The sequence below is a fragment of the Ptychodera flava genome, chromosome 5 (assembly GCF_041260155.1).
Source record: "Ptychodera flava strain L36383 chromosome 5, AS_Pfla_20210202, whole genome shotgun sequence".
NCBI lineage: Eukaryota > Metazoa > Hemichordata > Enteropneusta > Ptychoderidae > Ptychodera > Ptychodera flava.
Window position 1 is genome coordinate 11,393,001 of NC_091932.1, and position 25,521 is coordinate 11,418,521.

Below are 25,521 nucleotides of genomic sequence, written 5' to 3' on the forward strand. Positions count from 1 at the left end.
GTAATGTTTTTGAAGTAGTGCTGAGTATCAAACTTAATGGCCATGCTCACACATAAAATGCAAGAAATATGTCGTTTTCAGGAATGTCGTTCCTTACATGTACCTACCATATTTGTCTGATATGGTTGCATGATAAGCACATGATAAGTACATGATAAGCCTATGAGCCATTGAGGGGCTTCATGAACCTTTCAAACAGATATATGTAATTGGGCCTATCAATGGGTCGTATATATATTGGGGATTTTGCTTTTGATTTTTGGTATTTGAAGATCTACGATAAGGCAAGAACATGTGTCTCTGCTGCTTAGATGTGTAGTTGACTCAGATCAACTATGACTGTAGAATGCGCTACATGCTACATTTTTATAGTGTTGCTTCATCTACCTTGTATGTATATGACAATGCTCCAATGGAGAGAGCAGCAGTCATGTGACCATGGTTACAGTTTAACCCGAATCCTGCCAGAATCACATCCCCATGTACTGAGTCAGTAAAAAATAGCGCCAATGGCACTTGATCACAACTGGCACATTGTGAAACTACTCTATCTCCGGGTACACCTGTACATGAAATACTGAATGGGTAGATGCTGCGGGTTTGGAGTTTGTCAGTAAATGCACACACAAAACAAAGTCCCGAAGTAGCGAATTCCAGCCATTTTCAAACCACACTGTTTGTCAGTGGGGTAAGCAATATTCGCAAAAATCACATTTCCAGGCTAATAGACTATGTTTTACGAAATCACACGTCCTTATTACAAAATAAAACGATCTTTATCTTTAAATCAATGCGCCAGTAAACAGGTCCAGCAGCTAGTTATGTCATCAAGTCTGTAATGTTAAGGGTCATAACAAATGTGAGAAATCTAAAACATTAAATATGTTGTTTTTTATCAATTTATTACCAAAAGCGCATGAAAATCTCTGATACTTTGAATCAGCCATCCTGCATATTTCTAACATTCATCAAAACCTCATTTCTGTTCCACAACTCATTAAATAGTCCATAATGCAGGATTGGTGTACATTCCAAAACTACATATATGAAAGACCCCTAAAATCAATTAGTTAAAAGGGGGGGTTAGAAATTTCCCAAAACTATCTAACCGCTGCTCCGTTTGGCTCCATTTTTCGGAATCGGAACCTTGGAACCAGTCTGAATATCTGTACAAAATATCAATGCAGTCTGTTCAGCACTTTTTGACTTTTTGTCGTTTACGGAAAATGGACACTGAGTCTGTCTGACACCAGTTGAAGCTAACCCTATATCACAACTTCCAGATGTGATAATGACCTATGGTCATTATGTTAAAAAATACCGCCAATGGCGCTTGGACATAATGACCGCCTAGTATTATCGGCATTTATCAACAACCACACTCACTGTGAATTAGACAGACCACGAAGTCAATGAGCAACATATAGCTGAAAGACTATTTTTCACATTGCGATTTTAAGCTCATTTTTATGAGAAAAGAGACATGTATATGTATATGGAGAAATAGCAGAAGACATATTTGTAAATTGTTTGTTAAGTGACAATCATATATGCATCTCTTGAAATTTTGTGGTTATAAGGTATAACACTAGTGTAAGAATAATGAGGTTAGAATAAGTTAGTAAAGCTAAGTTGACAGTAATTAAGATTACAAAATTATACACTAAGCTGGGAAATTTGATTGAAATAAATGTTGAAAAGTAGCAAAGTCATGGTCATCTTTTGTCTAATACCTTGTGTAAGTTCATGAACTTTACATAAATCTTGCTATAGATTTGTTGCTAATGGGCAATAACTGTGTTTCAGATCATTTGAGAGCAATCCATCCATGACAGCTTTAAATTGTAATATACTTCTTTTCTATTTAAAGGAGAGAAACTTCTCAAATAATTTTTTTCCCTGTAATTTGCTGTGAGAACACATGGACAGATGCTCAGGACTCTATGCTGGTGCTACCTTGATAACTAACCTACAACTTGTAACGTCATTGTCTAACCTGTTCACCCCAATTTCCTGTAGACAGGTCCACACTCTCCATCGATAACAATGGGTTTGGGCCATACCATTGTAGTGAAAGACTGTAACATGTGAGGTTGTGGATACTTAATCTCTGGAATGTCAAAGTCTGTATATTGACTCAAGGATGTTTACTTAACAAATGCCTAGGGTCATCTCAAAAGTGAGAATCTAAACTATGAAATATGTTTTTTTTTAATGCTTTTGATGCCCAAAAGAGCATAGAAATCTCTTATACTTCGAATCAGTCATCCTGCATATTTCTAACATTCATCAAAACCTCATTTCTGTTCCACAACTCATAAAACAGTCCACAATGCAGGATTGGTGTACATTCCAAAACTACATATATGAAAGACCCCTAAAATCAATTAGTTAAAAAGGGGGTTAGAAATTTCCCAAAACTATCTAACCGCCGCTCCGTTTGGCTCCATTTTTCGGAATTGGAACCTTGGAACCAGTCTATGTATCGGTATCAAATATCAACGCAGTCTGTTCAGCAGTTTTTGACTTTTTGTCGTTTACGGAAATGGACGACATCAAACACCGGTTGAAACCACCTCTATATCACAACCTCCAGTTGTGAAAAAAAGTGGTATTGAGCCAAATTTATACATATTTTCACTTATTTGGTTTTGTATGTCATGACAGGTTTGGTCACTAACTATAACAGTATATATTATTCAAGTTTTAGTTTAAAAAATGCAACATATGGGAACTGCTATGTTTCACTGGTTTTGACCTACATGAAAAGATATTTAGGGTCAATATTGTGTAAGCGCCAATTTATGACATATGTGATCACAACTATCCCCTGTTTTCACCCATTTCCTGACACACAGGTCCACCCTCACCACTAGTGTAAACTGTAGGGTTAGGTCAAACTCTGGTGTTTATAGGGTTACACGCTAGCCGTGCGTACTCTGCTTTGAGATAGAATAAACATTTCAATGTTGTGTACAGTTACTGCAATTTCTGGTTCATGCAAGAAACAGTGATCAACATCTATCAGCACAATGGTTGAAAAAATCCAAATGTCAAAGTACAAATGATTGGATATTTATTACCCGTGTCCCTGTACATAATTCTGCCCATCATGTTGAAAAAACACAGAGGAACCAAAATTAGGTGATGAATAGGGTGAGAAATAATGAATTCGAAACAAGAGAACATTTTTATCAGTTTCAAGTATGTCTCCTTGTTGAATAGTTAATATTAAGGTATGTCATGATTGGTATTATATCTACCATACCGGTACATGGCTACTGGCTGGATCGAAACTACTCACACCAAAATCACATAATATGTACAAATAGGGTTTATCACAGACATGCACCGGACATGCTATTTTTAAAGCTGACAACGCTGTAACGCAAAAATGCATTCCAACAATTGGGCGCCAACAGCCACATACCAACGTTGTAGGTATACTAGTAGGCCAGAATTTTTGTTGGCTCATCATATATGAGAATGTACGCCGGATATTAGCCTGTAACCCTCTGGATTGTCACCTGATAGTCCTAAAAATCGTTCGACCCTTTGTTTCAAAGGCTTAAATGAGCCTACTGACTTGGAAAAAGGGTGAAAAGGCCTCAACTCTCAGCTTTATCACCACTATAATACACTTGAGAGAAAAGCATGTCTGCCCTACCCAAAACAAACCTTACATGGAACCTTTGACATGTCAGTACAGAGTCGTGACAGAATTAATGGGCTTGTGTTTGTATCATTGTCATCTACTGGCATGTCAGCTGAAACAGTATTTCAAAACTTGATACTGATCTCCCGTTTAATAGTTTGCAATATGTTGTTCTTGTTTGGTCAGATGAAACGACCAGCCATAATGAAGGGTACAGGTCACCTGATACAAAGCGCACAGTACAATGCCGACGAGTAACAATATTCAGGTTACATTTTTCTCTGGACAACACACAACTGAGAAATACTTCAGCAGATATGTAATTATTAGTTTTTCTCTCAGAAAATTCAGTTTACAATCACTAAACTGAATTAGTTCAGTTGACAATATGCTCAATGTTGATAAATTTACCAGTCTAAGTAAGTGTAGTATAAACTCACTTTCTATTCACATCTTTCATCTATTCTTTACTGTTCTATGTATTTTGCGTTGGCAAATTATCACCCCTGAGCTGAGCACACAGAGAGTGTACTTCAGACACCTACATATTTCATTTTTCTTGGATATTCAGTTCCTCTGACAGATAGACATGTCAGTTCAATTGTTAGTTCAGGAAACACAGGGCAGGTGATTGTTTAGAAAACAAGGTTATTTCAATAACAGGGAGGAAATATTCATGATTTGATTTACAAGTCAACAAGTCATTGTCAATGACATAGTCCCCACTTGTAATAGGAGTATTAGTCTTGATGGGGCAGGGAAATGAGGTCATTAAGAAGTATCACTGGAGTGTATATGTTCAGATCTATGGACACATAGGTCTATGTCATTGTTCCCAATTTGAAACAAGAGGCATGTATAAGTTATGGTTCTAAATCAGAAAAAAGATCAGACCTCTAGTTGTATTGGCCAGCCAAGAAATACATATGTGCATAATAAATGAGGTACAAGATGTGACATCTTAAGGTCTATTATCCTATCAAAATCAAAGCGTAAAGAACTTGTGGTTACTGAGATATGCATATATTTGAGGTCAAAGGTCACCGAGGTCACATGACATTTTGTCAAAAAAATTGTATTGCTAAGTTATCCCTACATACCAAAAATCATACCTCTAGCTCTATTGGCTCGCTCAAAGTTAGATATGTGCATAATTAATGAGAACAAATATGTGGCGTCATAAGCTGTCCCATCATACCAAATATGAAGGGTCTAGCACTTGTGGTTACTGAGTTATGGACAAATATGTATATTTGAGGTCAAAGGTCACCAAGGTCACGTGACATTTAGTCAAAAAAATTGTATTGCTAAGTTATCCATATATACCAAAAATCAGACCTCTAGCTCTATTGGCTCGCTCAAAATTAGATATGCGCATAATTAATGAGGTACAATATGTGGCGTCATAAGGTGTCCCTTCATTCCAAATATGAAGAGTAGCACTTGTGGTTACTGAGTTATGCACAAATATGTATATTTGAGGTCAAGGGTCATTGAGGTCACGTGACATTTTGTCAAAAAAATTGTATTGCTAAGTTATCCCTACAAACCAAAAATCAGACCTCTGGCTCTATTGGCTCGCTCAAAATTAGATATGCACATAATTAATGAGGAACAATATGTGGCGTCATAAGCTGTCCCATCATACCAAATATGAAGGGTGTAGCATTAGTGATTACTGAGTTATGGACAAATATGTATATTTGAGGTCAAAGGTCACCAAGGTCACGTGACATTTGTCAAAGTGTCTGAGATATCTGCGTGAACGGATGGACTCACATGGATGGACTCACGGACTGACATGACCCAATCTATGAGCCCCCTGGACTTTATCTGTGGGGACTAAAAACTGTGTCACTGCATCCTTTTTGCAATATGAATACTATGAGAAACTAAATTTTTATTTTTCTTGGCCTTATACATGGGAGTCTATGGACTGCCTTATACATGGGAGTCTATGGACTGCCTTATACATGGGAGTCTATGGACTTCCTTATACATGGGAGTCTATGGACTGCCTTATACATGGGAGTCTATGGACCGCCTTATACATGGCAGTCTATGGACTGCCTTATACATGGGAGTCTATGGACTGCCTTATACATGGGAGTCTATGGACTGCCTTATACATGGGAGTCTATGGACCGCCTTATACATGGGAGTCTATGGACGGCCTTATACATGGTAGTCTATGGACTGACTGCCTTATACATGGGAGTCTATGGAGGTGAAAACTAAAAAGTCCTCTAACACCGCCAAATTTGATCGCATTGTGAAACAAATCGACGTGCATCTGTATGAGGTAGGGTACTATCCTTGTACCAAGTTTGAACGAAATCGCTCCAGGCGTCTCTGAGATATCTGCGTGAACGGACGGACGCACGGACGGACACACGGACGGACGCACGGACATGACCAAACCTATAAGTCCCCCCGGACGGTGTCCGTGGGGACTAAAAACTCACACCTTGAGTCAACAAGAAGAGCTGTACACACAGGAAAACATACAGAATTATTTCCTTTGGTAAGAGGGCACTACTGTCGATCTGAAGGAATATGTGCCTCTCTGATCATCAACATCATCATCAACATCATTTATTTATAGTTTATTGCAGGTGAGGCCAGAAAGAATGGAGAATATTATCTTGGAATCCCAACTTCAGTTTTTAACTTTTTACCATTTCACAAAACAATTGGGAAGAATTGATTAAGTCATGGTTTAATCAAGCACCTCCAGTGTCTGCCAGAAAAATATTAAGAATTTTTTTCTCTCAGTTTTACAATAACCAAAGCATGTATGTGTAATGTATACCGTACATGTATGATATACTGGGACAGATATTCAATATCTTAACCATTCATCTACCTACACCAGCACATCCACCACTTGAAAGATGCCACAACTCTTGAAGACAATTCAGTAATGTCTTGCAACTTCTCTGCAGCAGTCTTTGATATGAATACATGTGCATGTCAAATTTTCTTTGTTTACAGAATATGTCATTTGGGTGTTATGATACTGACTCAGCAAGAACACTGACCAAAAAGTATGAAGGTCAAATGTGATCTGTCTTTACTTTTAAAACACTGGTATAAATATCAGGGGGATTCATAAGAGGGCCAGCGGCTGTAACTCTTAGGGATTTTTTCACCAATTCTGTTGTGTATGTCAACTGCAGTTTTTTGTTGTATTCCCCAATACATGTTGAGATACACAGTATCCAGCTTGTCAACTCAGTCTGTACATGTGTAAACTGCAATTGTTATTGTTGACAAGTGAACTCACGTCTAGATTACAATTCAAAATTCAACTGTTACAATATAAACAGTATAATTTTCACATATACACGCTGTGTTGACAAACTGAATTGCAGGTGTTTCAACATGCTTTGGGCAATAGAACAAGAACTGGCTGTTGATATATATTAAAGCCATAGTTGTGAAAAAACCGGCCCTTAAAATTGTATGAAATCCTTTATTGGTCCAAGACAGGTATGGCTAGTTCAAAAGTTTCCACAGTAGTCACAGCTTAGTTAGGGACCGTCTCAGATTGTCGCAGAAGTTCAAGAAACGAAATTTCTTCGTTTAGATCAAAACCCCCTCCTCCCTCCCCCTAAACGAAACTTCAAAAGTGCGAAATGTTCATGTCCGCCTGAGAGTACAATGTTGCATTTTGCTATAGCTACTAAAGACGTATGCCCCTTGCCACATTTCAATTAAAGTAATCGATCAGATTTGAGTACTAACAGGGCATTTTACTGCATAAAAGTTTCATTTTATTTTACTTTCCCTTTTTGCATCTCTTGTGCTGTTGTTTGTCTTTGTGAACACGCAATTTGTACTTGGTAGGGGCGGTAAATAAGCGAGAAACTTTGACAAGGGGGCCCAGGCATGTTCAATCATATTGAAACGACTATGACCAGGTGCATAGCAAGTGAGATTAAAGACATTTAGTGGTTAGAGCAGACGCTTATAAATAGCACATTTAAAAAAAAATGATACTTTTTGTCTTTGTATAATTTGATGAATGAAATGTTTAGGATACAATGTTCCTATCGGTAAATTGTGTTTGGGGCACAAACGAGATGGAAACAGTTACAAATTTGTTGGCACGAGTGTGCAGTTTTTCTTTAATTTAAAATAAACACACGAAAATAAAAGTGCGAAAGTGAAGTTCACTAATTGAATGGAGGTCAAACCCCCTCCCTCCCCCCTAAACGAATAAATTTCGCTTTTTGAACTTCTGCGACAATCTGAGACGGTCCCTTACTGATGTCATCTTTGACGTGTACACACGTACATGTATACTGTTTAATTAAAGCAGCAAAAAATTTACAAAACATGTCATGAAATCTCCCATGAGGATCATGAAGTGACACAGAATTCACTTACACATCAACAAAGTTAATAACCAAGTTATTCACAGTCACTACAAATTTCATCAGATGTATTCGCGTTTTTGTATTTCAAGACAATTCCCAAATCAGAAAAGCGGCTCCAGTAACACTGAGTGCACTTGTCGTCATCAAACTTTCATGGCTACAAGGACGATAGATTTAAAGCTGATGCATTTGTCAAAATGATTAAAAACATCTTTCATGGTTGATTCAAGGATAATGTCCTTGCCGTGGCAAAAAGATAACTTCAAGAAGTAGGACAAAGTCTAAGGGAATTCAAACATTGTCCTGTCTGTCTGTCCCTGTCTCTGTCTCTCTCTCACCTTTTTTGATACTTTCAACATAAATATTATTCATAATGGTGTGATAATGGACAACAAAAGTGGGCTGAATTTTGTGACTTTACTTAAGAAAAGGAAAAATGACAGAAAATTCACTAACTCCTAAAAGAATTCTAAATTTGCAAGCAAAGCAGTTACTTAATGACACCTTTTAGTTATTTGCATCAATGATATCATGACACTATCAATGTGTTTTTCTGTTTTCTTTTTAACCTTATTGGCACACGTACCGATGCATCAGACAAACGCCTGTTATCAACCCTAGATAAAAGATTACAAGGGATAGAATGCCATCACACTGCCAAAGACAGAGACAGCTTGTGTTGACCTCCTTCTGAGAAAGGCCTATCTTGTCAATACCGTAACTGTCACACTAGATTATTCATAACAAGTTTACTACATGTTTGTGTCATACTGCTACATCCATTAAAACTGTGATCTAATTTTGCCGTGATTGGGACGAACTGAGGACAACCATTCACATTAATTTCCTGTATCAAAGTTTATCACTCTCCAGTCTTTCAGTTTTTTTTTAAGATGGTGAGTGAAGGAGGAAAGTGAAGATACATCTTCGGAGCCATCAACAGAAATAACGTACATTTCAAATTACGGGATCAGTAAAATGGTATTGAGATGACCAAAACGAATGGGAAGTTTTCTCTCTCTCATTCATACATACATATACCATATATATATATATATATATATATATATATATATATTATATATATATATATATATATATATAATATATATATATATATATATATATATATATATACACACACACACACCAAAATGTGTATATATATATATATAGATATATATATATATATATATATATATATATATATATTATATATATATATATATAAGTAGGTTACATCAACAGCAGTTAGGTCAAAGGTCAAGGGCCAGAGACTGAGCTTTGTAAAACACCACATTCTCATACAAATAGGTGTATTGGAATTATATAACACCACTGGACTGGGTGAACAAGAGAGCTTGAACAACACAAGAACCATCACAAAAGTGAAAGCTTTTCCTTTCATTTCCTGTTCTAATAATAGTCTATGCATTCCTCATGGCAAAAAAGCAAAAAACTGGGAACTCAAAAAACTTTGTGTTTTGCCATCAGAAGCTGCGGAAGGAAGTTATCCTAGCGTGGTGTCGTTCCATTAAAATCATCCAGACATAACTTCTTGTTCTGTACACTTAAGCATTTTTTTAAGTCAAGGGAGTGATTTCATTGACATGTGATAATGAAGTAGATGTACTGCCAACTTGAAATCAGAGCGTGTGAATGACTGGCTGAGGTGACAAACTCCGGCCAGTTGACAGCCATGTTTGTATATATGTACAATGATCTCATAACAATACAAACATCACATATCAAAGTTCACCTAGGTTTGATGTATAAGCTGGAGTATGTGCAAATATTCAGGAGCTATAAATTACTAAGTTAAGTATCGACCTTTTGTCGTCAGACTATTGTTGTAGTAACTGCCCATTTTTTAAAATCTTTTTATGGCCTGCAGGGACAAGAGAAACACCATAAAAAAGTAATGATGGATAGTCGTGATGTTTCAGTTATGAAAATTTTACGAAAAAGGCGCATGTGTTTGACAGATCATGAATCTTGTAATGGTTTTGAAACCTGACCTGCTCAAATCAGGACTGTTTGTCTACTCAAGGTCCAATATGCCGACTAGATGAAGTAACACGACATGAACAATGCAACAGAAACCATCCCTTCAGGGTGTGTTGACAAGCTGAAACAATTACAGCGATTCGGAATTTCACTCAAGGAAAAGGAGACAGGCATTCCACTGTAAAAAGCAATTTTCTGACTTTGTGAAGCACTTAAAATATGCAGGCTACTGGGCAGAGCCTGGATCCAAAGACACGCAGGCTGGTCAGTAGAGCTTACATCTAACCTTTAAAACCCAATTCTGTCTGTCAATGAATCCTCCCTCACAAATAAGAACATTATGAGGGTTGAAATACAATGTGATAGTTGAAAGGTGCGCTGGGCATGGTTGGTGACTTTTAACAATTGAATATGCAGAAGTTAAAACTAACTAACACAGAAGTTGGAATCAAATTCAACTTCTGTATGATGTCGAGGCTAGTCATACACTGCAGCTCACCAACACCCAAACTCAAAAGTCAACTGTCCTCGCTAGATTAGAACGGAAGTCTCAAATTCGCAGGTAATGTAACAGTTATATTCCAAGATACCATAGGCTTCTTTGCTATGAAGGAATGAAGTAGGAACATACATAGGGTTGAAAGGTCAGTTTGTTTTTTTTCACCCAGCAGTGGAGACAACCTGTATACCCCTAACAATGGTACAGTATTTTGTAATGCACCTGTAGGGAGCCAACACACCTATGGTAAACACCTTATCATGTTGATCTCTCTTTGCCCCTCTGCATGGCAGGGACTCTCAAGTTTGAAGTGACCTGAGTTATCAACAAACATCCCCCAAGCTGGTCATATTAGGTCATAAAAATTGACATGAAGTTCTGACACAATGTCCCCTGCTGGGATAGACTAAACTCCTCAGTGGTGGAATCAGATAAAATCATTAGCACCCATTTACTAAACCTATCAGAGCCACAATGGAAATATCACTGTTAAAATTCACAACAATGATGATGATTGGAAACTTTTCAGCAAGACTACTTGCTTTCTGGTGCTTGAAATCACTCCCTCTAGTGTAAGCACTTCACCAAAGTGTACAACCCACCACGTACCTACTTCATACATGAAATCTCTTCACATTTCTCACAAAATCTCCCATTTAAAAACTCAACATACCTTTCCGCCTGTTCTTTCGAAATAATTTCATCATTTGTGGTTGAATATCCGACGGGGTACATGTGTATAAAGAGGTACTTGTATGACTATGACGTGCCCCACTTCCAACGTATATCCCTGATTGTTTCAAACTTTCAACAGTTCTTTGATGGCTATCTGATATGCTGATTGCCTAAGTAGGTCAAGGGTCATATGCAAATATGGGTGATAAGCCTTATACACAGCATGGGGTTACAAAATTATGGCAATTACATGAACATGTCCTCAATTCATCCCTGTGAACTCATGTTGACATACCATTTCCCCCCTCCCCTTTGTCCTTTCCTCCCCTGGAATTGGAGAATGTGGTAAATGAGTATGAGGCTCACAACAGATTCAACTACTTTAAATAATCAACAGTGAGGTAAATATTTCTGAAAAGAAAAACAAACTCCACATTCATATATATATATATATATATATATATATATATATATAATATATATATATATATATATATATATATATATATATATATATATATATATATATATATATATATATATACAAAAAAAAAGGGAAAGACATGAAAGTGATTTTGGCAAGCTACACCACTAGCTTGTTGAGAAATTTAGATTCCCATTAAACAGGCAATAAATTGTTTTCACAAACAAGTTTGAAAAAGGAATACAAACAAAACAGCAGGGATATAAGATGAGAAATGTCATGATGCCACTGCGCTTGACCTCAGGTACACCCTAGCATCTTGACCTTGGCATTGTGGTTAAGGCATGGTAATATACATCATTACAACCCAAATCACTGCAAACTGCAGCTGTTAGAATCATTCCGACAACATCCACCCACGCACATCCTGAAGGTGCCATTGACTTTTGAAAATCGATGACCTGCCGAATCCCACAAGAGGAGGGCAATGTCACTGCCACGGCTTAGAAGATTAACCACATCTTCTGGGTAGTTGCAATGAAAAACAAAAGGCAGTATCAAACTGCTATACGCAGATTCAGTTTGTTTGCTCAGACGTCACAGTAAGTCTGGATGACCTGGTCTGTTTAACACTAATTGAACTCACGCCTGGGTTCTCTTTACAGAATGTACAAGCAATAATATATTTTCCAGTTGAAAAGCGCACGAACACTATTCAAAGGTCATTTAACTCAAAACATCCACTGAGCCCTTCCTCCTAACCGCACTGATTTGCACGCAGTGTAAACATTGTTTTTCAAAAGCAGAATTCAATTGACTTGATGGGTTTCACACTTGAAAATCCTCATTTGATTTCTGTGACTTCATCAAATTTCTCAATTTGTTCAATATGTTGTGTAACCCGAATGCACAAACACAAATGATAAAGGATGGCCAATATCAGTGCAAGTGGCATGTTTACATGCACCCGATACCCAAGGTCTGATTGATAGAACTGGAGCAAGAATCCATGTACGTCAGTACAAGTATTGCACAATCTGCAACGTAAATCGCTTTCATAGGGTCTGGGTTTTTTTCAGTGTTGTTTGTGAGTTTGCTTTGATGATATACAACTCACAAATCAATGAGAGGAATCACAGCAGGGATGGAGAAAGCATGGACTGTTTTAATGACAAGTCTGTGAAAATCCACAACGTAGTCATTGTACCGAAAAAGAATTGGCCATGAGTCAAACACTATCAGGTAAGGAAAGTGAAATTCACTGTGTTGATTTTTATTGTCTCAAATACTAGCGTTTCAAAACTCTATCAGTCAATTCAGAAATTTCTGGAAATATCTGTGATTCGACAGTAATCAAAGTTATTGAGTCATATGCAAGTCACACTGCCCCAGCCCAGATGACACACAGTCTCTGTTTAAACGAGACAAGTCATTGAAATGAAAGTCCTCTACTTATGATTTTTGGGGTCCTGAACTTGTCAAGTCTATAAAATATGTTCTATTAATACATGTCCAGTTGATAATTTGGTATATAAAGTGAAGTTATGCAGTACTTGTCCTGATTAATTGACCTGAAAGCAGAGCATGAACTTGGCAGGAATGTGCTTTGAACAGAATTGATTACAAGAGTGAGTTTTTCTGTTTAAGAACAGTGCACAGAGAAAAATACAGGGTACTTTGAAAATGGAATTCTGAGAGCATCATACTTTATGCAAAAAAACAAACAAACATACAAACGCATCACTACAGCAGTAATTATGTCCTGTGCAGCAAGTTTCAACATACAGCGATTTAAGAATATTTCTGATTTTTACCTCTGGCTATGATATAGATCAAGACGCTGAAAAAACATGTTTACACAAAGTACTTCAACTCCAGTGACCTGGCCTTCACTGCTGGCTGTATAATTTGATAATTGCAAAATATGAAACTCCAATTTTCCTTTATCATCAGAGCGCTCATTTCATTCATTTTATGGCAATGAGTAATTTATCCTCCCTCCAAGAGAGCAGATAATTATCACATTATAAGTATCCTTGTAAATTAACCTTCCTTTCACACCTCACTTGGTTTGACATTTTGTCACACTTCATGCAGACATGCTTTGTATCTTCTGAAAATTTTAATATCAGCTTAAGATAACTTTTCGATACATTATCAGCATTTTAATTTCAAAATTTAATTAATATTATGGTTCTACAGAGCAAAAAGCTAACAAAGCAATGACGTAGGCTTGACTTTTTGACATTTCACAGCATTAATTATTGTTCTCCCAATGTTATATCAGAGTTTACCGTTTTAATACAACAACCACACTGAATTTCTAGTTGTAAGTAAACTAAGTACCATACATAAACTTGCTCTGCCTAGTCCCATTTGAGTTGAAACATCAAACATATTCAGAACATAGATATTTTATAATTGAAAAATCAAGATGTTTTAAGAGTCCATTATACTAAACTTGAATCTGGAGCATTTTTGTTGATGGAATAGTACACATCAACCTCACTTGGTAGCTTACAACAAGAGTGTATTTTATACCATTGCAGGCCATATCGACAGCTGAATTCAGTATGTCATTGAGTTAACATGTATTCCTAAATACAGGAACATGAACTAAAATCACATTAATATAACAGTTAATGACAACTATAATTCTTGTGCAAACACTTCCTACGACACTTTGCAATGGCACTGTTCTACAAAGCAAAATAAAAACTACAGAAACAAATCAATTTGTACCACTCATTTTTTTCACGCTGAAGAATGCTCCAAAGTTTGTCATCCATTTCAAATATATCACAACAAAGCTTATATTTGGACAATAAACCTGGCGAAAAAAATGCTGGAAAATCATATGCCGGAAGTGTCCCTTGATGAAATATTTGATTTGCTACATGTGATTATCTGTATGTTAACACTTTAGTAAACTTTGGTCAGACTGTGAGAAGACAGCCACACGGTCACCTTGAGGTGACAGGTTAAGACCCACCAGCTGCAGTTTTCAGTGAAGGACTGTTGTGAAAGTTTCTTACTTTTGTTCATTTTACATGATTGTTTTATATCAACACAGTTCATTAAAGCCCCCACCCCCACCCCTAATCTTGTGTAACTGAACAGGGGAACCCCCTTCACACAGATACAGTGAAAAATGTGTCAATCCACATTTACACACAGCCTAGGTGATACACTATCATGCCGTTGCATAATGAACTTGTTGCCAAGAACACAAATGGTCAGTCTAGACAGAAATGAACCCTCTATTGTTGGTTTGGTGTTCTACTTACTTGACAATTGTTTAACAAAGAAAACAGCACTTTTTTTAACCTGTTGATAGGGCTAAGGCATGCCGCAATAGCATTTCAAACTAACCACAGCCAAACCCACAAGCTTTTCTTTCCATCACAGATCACATATCAAGTATAGAGGGCGCTATTGTGAACTTTCTGATCTGTTCACTCCTTTTTTTCAAAGGAATTTTAAATAAATTCTTTTTCTCTCTACCCCTGAAACATACCATGCTGATTATATTCTACATAATTGTAAGATCAGAAAGCGATGAACCAGCCTATTTTCTTTAATTCCTTTTGACCAGTGAAAGAAATACTATATCCCTCTGTGGCCTTACTGACAACTGACAAAATCTCTCTGAACACCAACATACCAGGTACCATACAGTAAAGCAGGTTATAACTCACCATTTTGAACTAGAACAGAGGTAGAGTAACTTTCTTCCCATTACATGACAGAAAATTCCATGCTCTGACCACTAATTTTCCAGGAAGCGCGGTATTGTAGCAAACTGGAAATTCCACTTTTTACTTTGGAAAGTACAACCATTGTCACCAACACTGTTATCACATAAACTATCTTTACAGTCATCATAGAAATAATGTTTTCAAAAAACTGCATTGATAAAGCCAATATTATACATTTATGGTTTCTTTATACCTGTTCAAGTCATGAAAACACTTTCTGCTTGACGTGTATGTACTGACAGTACCAGTTAGTTATGTAGGGTGAAGTGCAGCATACATAGCCCTCCTGTACTTCAGAGAAAAACTGTAGCATTATGACAAGAAAAAAGAATGTGATCATTATGTGAAAACAGAGAGACTGTTTTTATCGCATTGCATGCCAATGTACCATTAGACATACCAAGATGTAAATACACATTCAGTGTTTGTAATAGGGCCAGTACATGTAGCTGTGACTGTCCATGATATTTTTACTAATAAAGTTTGTTTTGTATGTCTGTTGTAAGTTGTTGTACAACTCTCCAAAAATGTAATGACAGCTACTAATTTAGTTTGCCGACACAGCCTCTCTACATATACATGTAAAATCAATCTGATTAAAATCAGACGTAGAGTAAGGCGACTTCTATACTTATGCGGTATTCTCTTGCTGTCACCTCTCACTACATCTGACCAACTCCCATAGAAGGTCACGTTGATTGATGTCAGATTCATGTAAAATGCAAGTTGTTTGCATTCTAAATTCTAGCCATGACCAGAATTCACTTATCAACAATAACATTGCAGTCTATACTGTCAGGATGAACTGCCAAGCTAAATACTGTGTATCTCAATGTGCTTTTGGGAGTAGAACTAGAAACTGTAGTTGACAGTTATAAAAGCAAAAAGTAAAAAATCCCTTACAGTTACAGCTACTGCCTCTTTATTAATAAAGGTGGTAAACCGTAAATGTTACAAAGGTTCCCCAGTCATCTAGGTTCCTAAGTCATTTACCAGTGTTCCAAACTTTAGCAAAAGCACTGCAAGTTTTCAACTTTGGGGTAGAGTAAAAGTAAAAGATCATTTTAGTATTGGTAAAACCCTGTTTGACAGCCAAAGGTCATCATTTGTTGGTTACATATGAGCAGTGTTCAGTGGCTTCCTTTTGAATAGTTTATAGTTGATCAGAGAATTTACTTCAAAATGGCTGCTAGAGGGCGCAATCCAGTATATACACAGGTTTGAAGCTGCAGCAAGTTTAAGCACATGATTTTCTCATGCTAACTACTGTTTTTGGAGACTGTATTGTAGTGGAGAGAGTGTAACAACACCATGTTTGTAATACAAAATGTCTGACCTTCATTTCCTGCCGGTTCCAAAAATCAATATGCACAGTATATTTATATCTACTCATACATCTGTTTCAGCATAATGTGCATGCCAAAATTCAAAATTCATAATGTGCATGCCAAAATTCAAAATTCAAGAGTGACAAATCAAGCTGTTCAAACCAGTTACATTTGATGATTCTTTTGTTCATACCTCAAGCAACAAAACAGTAACATAAAGGTTGAATGCGGCTCAGGGACAGATAGTCACACTCTCAAAGTTTTACAATATGTCTATCAGGTACATGTACCAGTATAACACACCCATCATGCCAACGAAATGCTAACCATCCTCCATCGACGGAACATATTTGAAAAGTTATTATCTGTGAATCTAAACCAATTACCTGCAGAGTATTAAATCACAGACAATTTCCCCATTAATTGTGAATTCAGCACATGGAAAAACATGCAAAATATTTTAATCAAAAAGTAAACTGACCCTAGGTTTTCATAAATACAGAACATGGTATTACTTTTACCTTTTTGGTGTGAAAAGATAAAGATTCCATGACAACACAGAATATAAACCTTCTGACCCCTACTTGGTCACATGACACCACACGATGTCAAGCCAGGTCCTTGTAATATTTTCATGCCCTAAATCTGGAGGAGTCACAACGTTTTTAATAGGTTGATTCACCCGTTATTCAGAGACATATATACAATATTTCATGGTAAAGCCATAAAACTGCTACTGTTAGTAATTTTGATTCCTTTTCAAAATGTCTGAAATTCATTAACAGTCAGCAGCTATGGTAGTTTTGCTTTTTATTATTCTGCTGTGATCAATCAGTGTCCACGTTCTCACTGCTTCATTATAAGATGAAGATTTTCTTGGAAACATCATGAGTGATAGACAATATTTCTATCAAATGATTACAACATACTTGCAGGGTTTGGCATTTGAAGCCATAAAATTTGATGGACAATTTCATCATTCATAAAAAACATTCATTAGAAACTTCTAATCTATTATCTTGCGTAGAAAATCTGTCATATTACTTTTCCTTTCTGGCCCTGTAATTATTTCTGAGGAATGGTGCAGGATTTTGTACCATTTACATCTATACCAGGAAACTGCCATACACTTTCCATCAGTCAGGGCGACTGTTAATACCTGCATGATTGACCCCATAACAAAAGACTGATTCAAAGATGAATGCATTTCATTGCTAGCTCATTGTATCCACCTTTCCAAGAATTTATTACTGGTATAATTTTTTACATGCCCACACATTCAACTCTCTCTAAAAACACATTTTCATTTGTACTGCATTAGATGTAAAAAGCATTGCAGTATGCCTTTAAGCAGTTTCTTCTGTCTGGGAGTAACCATGAAGACAACTGAATGGGTAAAGCTACTTAATCTAGTGCTAATAAGTTGTCTACATCATAAAATCTATCCTAGTAAAATAGATATATAATAAAAGATACCGACAGTCACTTGGGGATGCACAGTTTTCACATGAGCAAACAGCAAAATGTATAAAATTTTACACCTTTATCAGACTGTACATCATTAAAAATATCAAAAAAGAAACTGTATCCTATGAATTGTATGGAGACTAATAATCCATGATGAAATTTCTAGGAAAACCTGAAACTGACATTTACTGAAACATTTCAAGGAATGAAATAAATTGCCCTATGGTTGAATTCTATCAATTGGACCATTGCTTCATGAAATTGGCTTCAATTTTCCTTGCATTGTTAACATTTCATGATATCTTACACTAGAGGAAGAAAACAACAGGTCACATGTGGCCCAGCCTACAGTATCTGTTTTCACAACATGTCACACACCTGCATCCCTCAAAACAACACAGTTACATTAATATTTTCCAATGAAACCACACACTGCCTGAAATCAACCACAGTGTATATACCCTTTCATTTTTAATATCCACCATTTCTCCATCATAATACTGAAGCAAGCTAGTTTCCATGCCTGTATATCAGACCACAACGATAATTGCAGCACTTGTCACACTTGGAGTCACAACGAAAAGAATAGTAAATATTTCTTAAACACATAAACTTCATTCTTCGGGTTACATTACAGATTAAATTTCATGAAAGCAGCTTCTCATATGACATTTCACAGCTTACATTTCAAAGCGACACATATAACATGAAAAAATCAATACCAATAAGGCTTGATCCAAAGTTATTAACAATGATCCTTCGACCTATGTGAGTATATTTTCCGATGAACCCATTTTCTGTAGAATAACAGTTTCCTGCACAACACACAGGAATCCAGGAATGTGAACGTTGAATAGTACCAATAACAGACTTTGTAACAGTTACTGAGCTAGCAAAACTCAAGGCAAAATACTGGACTAAATACCAGAAAGCAGATGCATACCTTCAACAGAAATCAGGTCAGGATGTTGTGCTATCAACTGAAAGAAATATTTAAATTCCTGTGAAGCATATTTTCTACAGAAAGAAATAAATGTTGAAGATAAACTCACAGTACCTTTACAGAATGTTAAATTTTTTCACTCTTCTTCCAGTATTCCCGGTGCTTTTTTTTTCCGACGACAGCCGGCAAGATTAATTTTGCCCAGGGTTCTCGGAATAGATTTTCATTACCTACGTTCTACGGCTTTCACAGGAGGGGTCAGGTCTGAATTATTAATGAACGCCGACTAAATGAAGTATAAAGGCTCAATAATGGGCCGCCAATAACGTTTAAAAACACATTCAATGTGCAAAAATGTACAAGAAATAGGACTTCATAGTCAGAAATAAAGTATTACATCATGTAATGCTGTACAGTACTTGCAGTTAACTCACCAACTGCAAAATAATTTTTCCAATCGCAAAGTCAATGTTTATTTTCATTTCCTTTGTTTGTTTTCTAAATTAAACTGTTGAACTAGATTTGAATAAACTGAAAAATTCCCGGAAAAAACACAAGAGTTATGTTACACCAGTACACCATTATGATGTACAACAAACCGCGAATTTCACAAAACAGTATACGATAGAAAATACCAATTGTTCATCAGGATGTGTACATTACTGTTCAAGCAGAGATGTTAATATGTCCAAAGTTCAGAATGTCTCCACGCACAAATGAAATATTCATCAAAATGTCATAAAACTCCATTTTTCATGAACATTGAGATTAATTGAATTGACATGGTTAGGAAAATGGAAAATGATGATATCTTGCTGTGAGATGCTACATGTAAGGAGAATATGATATGCCATTGCAGTAGATTTACGTAGTTTCTGTAACTCCTGGAACAACCATCATATCCAATGTAAAATTATCTCATGCTAGAATGCACCTTAGTTACTCTGAGGCGGCATTCTAGTTTTCACTGGCTTAGTTTTGTGAAAACTGGGAATTTTTGTTTTCCCCATACATTTAACACAGGGATGGCAGCCATTTTGAATTTCAAATATCGGCAACTGTTTAGTAATTTGTTTCTCTGATACAAACGGTGACCCCAAATTTTGATTCTTGAGTATGAAAGAGAATGGTTGAAAGTTTGCTTGAGGAAAGGTACAGAAAAATTTTAAGTCTTTCTTTTTTGAGGCGTGAACTACCTAAATAAAACCAACCAACAGCTTGTGGTACATGTAAATGGTTGTCTTTACGACAAAATTGCTGACGACAGGAAATTTCTCCTTGCACATATGTACTGGTACACATTCTGATTAGCAATAACCAAACATAAAAGGTTAATGTGTACTGCATGAGTATGACTCTTTGACTTTTTTCTTAAATGGAGCATTGCCTGGTCAGTTCTATTATGTGTGTAATCATCACAAATATTTGAAACATACTCTGTTTAAGTAGGAGAGAAATTCTCAATGAACTGAAATTAGCTCATGGCTCAACATTTGATGGACAGGTGTGGATCTGTTATTAATGGGAAATATACCTATCCATTATAAAATTATAATAATAAATTGCATTTTTTCAGGAAAAAGGATGGCAGTATCACCTTGATTTTTTGTCATGAAATGAAAGTGTAGTGTCACAAATAATTCAATGACATGGATAAATTATTGCGGGAACAACACTCGAATGGCAAACAGTCTACGTATTACTAGTAAAATGTATGGTATACTATGGTATGTTCTGTTCCAAAATATTGCCTTGCCTAAATTTGCATTTATGCAAATATTTAGATTTGTTGCCATTGTTGGTTTATTTCATCGTTAACAGATCAAATTTACCAATCATGTCTTCATGCATAACTGGGTCACATATTGTACATTATACACGGCACTGAAATCATTTAAACTGCTGGCACAGTGCCATGTGAAAGTTCCACATCAGCTGTCTTTGGAAAGCTTTGAAAGTTTGATATACACGAGTGCCAGAACATCTGTGGGTCATATGGACGTTAAATTCAGGAAATGTTGAAAAAAACCCTGCATCATTGCTTTATCAGAATCAGGAACAAACAGAACCATTCTGACAGAGGGATGCATGCAAGTATATAAATTATTTCTCTACATAGATCAATGAATCAATTTTGTGTTTGGTGGTCCAAAGGCCACTTTAGGACCAGTGCAATGGGAAAGACATCGGTCTGAGAGAAAACCCTGGAGGTCAAAGACCTCTGAAGACTGGACTTGCTCACTCGGTGACACAGGTGTGGGAATAAGAGATACACAGTTGTGAAGTCACAGAACAAAAGACCAACTACTCAGTATATTGATAATAATTACACATTTTTTACATAAGTTATTTCCTGGTGTTGGAAAAAAAATTCTGTACCTGACAATAACTCCTGAGTAATAAAATTACAATACAAATCTGTCTCATCAGGTCAGCTCTGGTTTGCTCAACATGATCAGGATTTACATACATACTTATTAATATATTATGATTTTTTCTCATTTGTTCTGGCAGCAACATATTACATTTCATGATTTACATAATCATATAGAATATTAATATACGAGATATTGATATAGTTACATGACACAACATAAACAGTGCCAGATGACACAGATCTTCCAACCCTGCACCAGTGGTTCCTGCATAGAATCAATGCAGTTTCATGTCGCACAGAGGGTTACCAGGTATTACATGTAAAGCAATGGTTCTTCTGCACAATCTCAGTTGATAACAATATACCTAACTGCGGCATGTGCTCTGTATAATATTTGAAGCCTCAGAGTATTGGATTAAAAAAGAAATTGAGCCGGTATCACCTGTGAGTGTTTAAAAACTGGACACGACTGTGTGAATTGCATCACATCAAGAATGCATTAGATGGGCGTGTACCGGCAGGTACACTTACACTGTATTTCATTCCAGTGCTGGGGAATGACAATTGAGAGGAATACATGTACACAAAGGTGGAAAATAGAAAGACACAGCAAGAAACATTTGGTTATGATACAAAACACAAATTTCAGGCTCTTGAACATGGTGGAATGTCTGATATTTGTCCATGTGTCAAGAATAATTAATTTTTCCATATTTCATGAATCATTTATTGTAAGGGATGAGTACAGAAATTGTGCAGGTCAATGTTCAAATTTGCAAAATACTGCCCACCAACAAATGATACACACGGCAATTGGTTTAAGCCCAATAAAAACAGTTACACTTGCAATAAAAATATCACGGGGTTAAGTATGTGACTTGGACATGCCATTTCATACTTGGGTTTAACCCGGGTTCCAATTTTGAAATATGATTTGGATCATTGTGATTGGCCAAAACAGAAATTGATTGAACACATTTTGAAGTCTTTGAACATTACACCATTACATTGTGATGACTGTGCCATATAAAAACACTCATTCATGATAACAAAGTCAGCACTGAGCTTCCAGTTCAATGAACTGTTTATTAGGTCACCCATAAAGTTAAACATGGGCATTGTGCCATCTAACAATCGCATCTTTCTGGAAACTTTGCGTCAATTTTGGGAAATGTGGAAAATTTTTTGCATCAGCCCTATATCTTTACATTGTAAACCAAAAAATCTGCTTGCGACACAGGCAATTTGTTTGTGTCGCGGCACGTCATATCGGTTCAGAGGGCACAACGAATATGGGAATATATTAGAATATATTGCAATAACACAATAGAGTAAAATGAATAAAAAGAACAATGAAGACATTTTATGGAATGGTTGAAATTCTAATATAATTTTAATGTGCAGAAAATGAACCAAACATCAATACTTCATTATGGACATGTAGAAAACGTAAACTAAATTACTAGACTAGCCTTGAAGTAAATGATAAGGTAGTGTTTGATCCATTCATATGAGAAATAGCAGTGGAACAGATATGAAAGTATTACACCCAGTACATAATTAGCCATAGCAATAACGTGTCTGCAAACGGTGGATAATCAGTCAAGAAAATTACCTTCCATAAAATACTATTTCTGAACTACCATTCTACTAGGCCCAAGCACCATGATTGCAGGAAAAGAAAACCTTCAGAAAAGATAATTTAAAGTAGCAATTCTATACAAGCGATGTCATTTGATTGTGATTCATAAATTTTGTTGGTAGCTGAATTTCACTACACTGTAGGGTTTTTATGTTAGGGTTCATGTGGTGTAATCTGATACACACAGCTACAGCTGTTGTGTACGTGAGTTTATATGTGTGTTTCTAACTGAATAGTCTTATTAAATTAATGAAGCTGGCTTGGTTCCTAAAGAATATACTTGGTAATTTTGCTTTTCTTGTGGTCATTGTTGTTGTTGTTGTTGTGATGAACATTTACCTAGACTTCACCTTGACCTGAACTGAGGTTATACAAAATCCCTGACCTCTCCAAACTTGATGACAGACCAATCTGCAAAAGCATGATCACAAACATGCCTTGTAAGCTGTGACACACATCCAAATTCCACAAAACCACTGTACAGCGTAGGCATGCATAAGAGCACCACTCAAATGCACTGGTTTCCGGACACATATCTGGATAATCCGGTCCTGCCAGTGGAACACCTTTTCCCTTATACATGGAAATGTATCCAGATCTCATACCCACTCATGCTATTGTACATATTGTACCAGACTGAAATCACTGAAGTATATATATTATGCACAAAATAAGCAAATTTCCACCCAAGAGAATTGTGGCTATGGTACCGTAGTGTGTGATGTAGATAATACATAACATCAGTCTGGCCATAAAGGATCCTCAATATTAAATTTGAGCCTACACACTTTCTGCAAAGTATCACAAAAGAATAGAAAAAAAAAATTGTGAAAGCCACATGCTTTCATGCCAGTATACACCATGAATTTCTAAATAGACTTCAATTATAGATGGCAAAACTGTTCTTCAGCACAAAGGTTTGTGAGTCAAGTTGATTTAGATTATACAAAACTGAAAGGCATTGCAGCCACATAGAAACAATTACAATGGTTACCATGGCAAAATGAAAGACAAGAACCTGTCGTGTACTGTACCTGCGTATTTTGATTCAGACACACGTCATAGAAGCAATTTATCTGACAATAGCAATTACATTCATATGTCAGTAACTATGGTTGTCACCAAAGTCAATGTTCCTGTCAATTAGATACAAACTGGCTCACAACATTACAATTTAGCCTACCTGCTAGACTAGTATACTAATATAACAGCAACACGCAAGTCAAAAAAACAGTTCCTCACAACTTCTGCTTTCAGTTTTGTTGATCTCAGCTGTATGCATATGACTGTATTGCAATTTTTCTACCCTATGACATCTCAAAAACACACATGGTGAATTTTTTTCAAATGACTAATATAATGTGTAATTTTCATACTTAAAAACCAAAGAAATGTTCGATAAATTTACCTAATAAAACATGGAATTGATCCCCTATTTAAAAAGCTGTGATTTGGAATTCCTGCAATACTGATAATGAATATAATAGAGTTGTATTTCAAGTCAGGTGGATTTCCAAAAGCAAAATATCCAAATCAGCTACATGTATAATGCATATGAATTATTGGTAGTGTGAGAATCCAGACTGCAGAGAGATTCCGTAACATGGTGAGTTTACAAGTACTGTTAATCAACATTGGCATCACCATTTATGCTAACTTGCATTGAGTGCATTTTTGGCCTCTGACCCCATCTTATCAACATGATATAACCTTGATATCATAAAGATCAAGGTCAAAGTCACTGACCAAATATGAATGGAGACTGGTGAACACAACACAGTCAAGGCTTCTTCAACTGAAACAGTCTTGGAAACTTGCGACACATTTTCTGTTATTTTTCTGCTGTTAGTAAAACACAAATCCTTGTTCTACTCTCACAATCATGTACATTTCCAAATGTTCCACTGATCAGCACAGCCTGTGATCTATGTGGAAACGAAATATCCATGTCAACTGAATTTGAATCCGGACATAAATGCATTTGTCAATGTTACTGCTGTTGCAGAGCATTGTGTTTGCAGGGCTAAAAATATTAGTAATATTTTATATTTGAACGTAAGTTGAGGAAAAGAAGAAGAAAGCTCACTTGTTTTGTAGAAGTGAAATTATGAAAAGTTTATCAACAGTTACAGCAATTGTTCCCTTTGATAGATTGATCTGAACAAACTCTCTGCTATCTATTGAAAAGGCTTCATCATGCCTACTAACCTAAAGACATTCCTGGAGCTTGATTATCTGGCATCTAGATTGATAATACAAAAATAATTCACAGTTCAATGCTGATAGTAAGATACTGGTAATCTCTCTAATTAAATTCTTAGTCATCAAAGCTGCTGTAGACTCATCTCCATAAGGGATGTCATA

General features: G+C 36.3%; 2 protein-coding genes across 16 annotated transcripts in view; one reads left to right on the forward strand and one right to left on the reverse strand.

Annotated features, from left to right (window-relative positions):
- LOC139133006 (phosphatase and actin regulator 1-like) overlaps positions 1-25,521 on the reverse strand; it is a 98,511-nt gene that overhangs the window by 59,024 nt on the left and 13,966 nt on the right. Inside the window, exon 1 of one of the 5 annotated variants that reach the window (XM_070699350.1) lies at positions 11,217-11,376. The exons of 3 other annotated variants lie outside the window; for them this stretch is intronic. In XM_070699350.1, the coding sequence (XP_070555451.1) occupies positions 11,217-11,250 (34 nt within the window). In that variant the 5' untranslated portion in view covers positions 11,251-11,376. Of the gene's footprint in view, positions 1-11,216; positions 11,377-25,521 lie in introns of those variants that run through there. One more of the 5 variants, XM_070699348.1, reaches the window with a different exon arrangement.
- Positions 10,495-25,521, forward strand: part of LOC139133009 (microtubule-associated protein RP/EB family member 3-like) — a 67,125-nt gene continuing 52,098 nt past the window's right edge. The window contains exons 1-2 of one of the 11 annotated variants that reach the window (XM_070699386.1): positions 10,495-10,606; positions 12,722-12,884. The gene's annotated coding sequence lies outside the window, so the exon portion shown is untranslated. Of the gene's footprint in view, positions 10,607-12,632; positions 12,885-25,521 lie in introns of those variants that run through there. The other 10 variants (XM_070699377.1, XM_070699375.1, XM_070699372.1 and 7 more) reach the window with 10 other exon arrangements.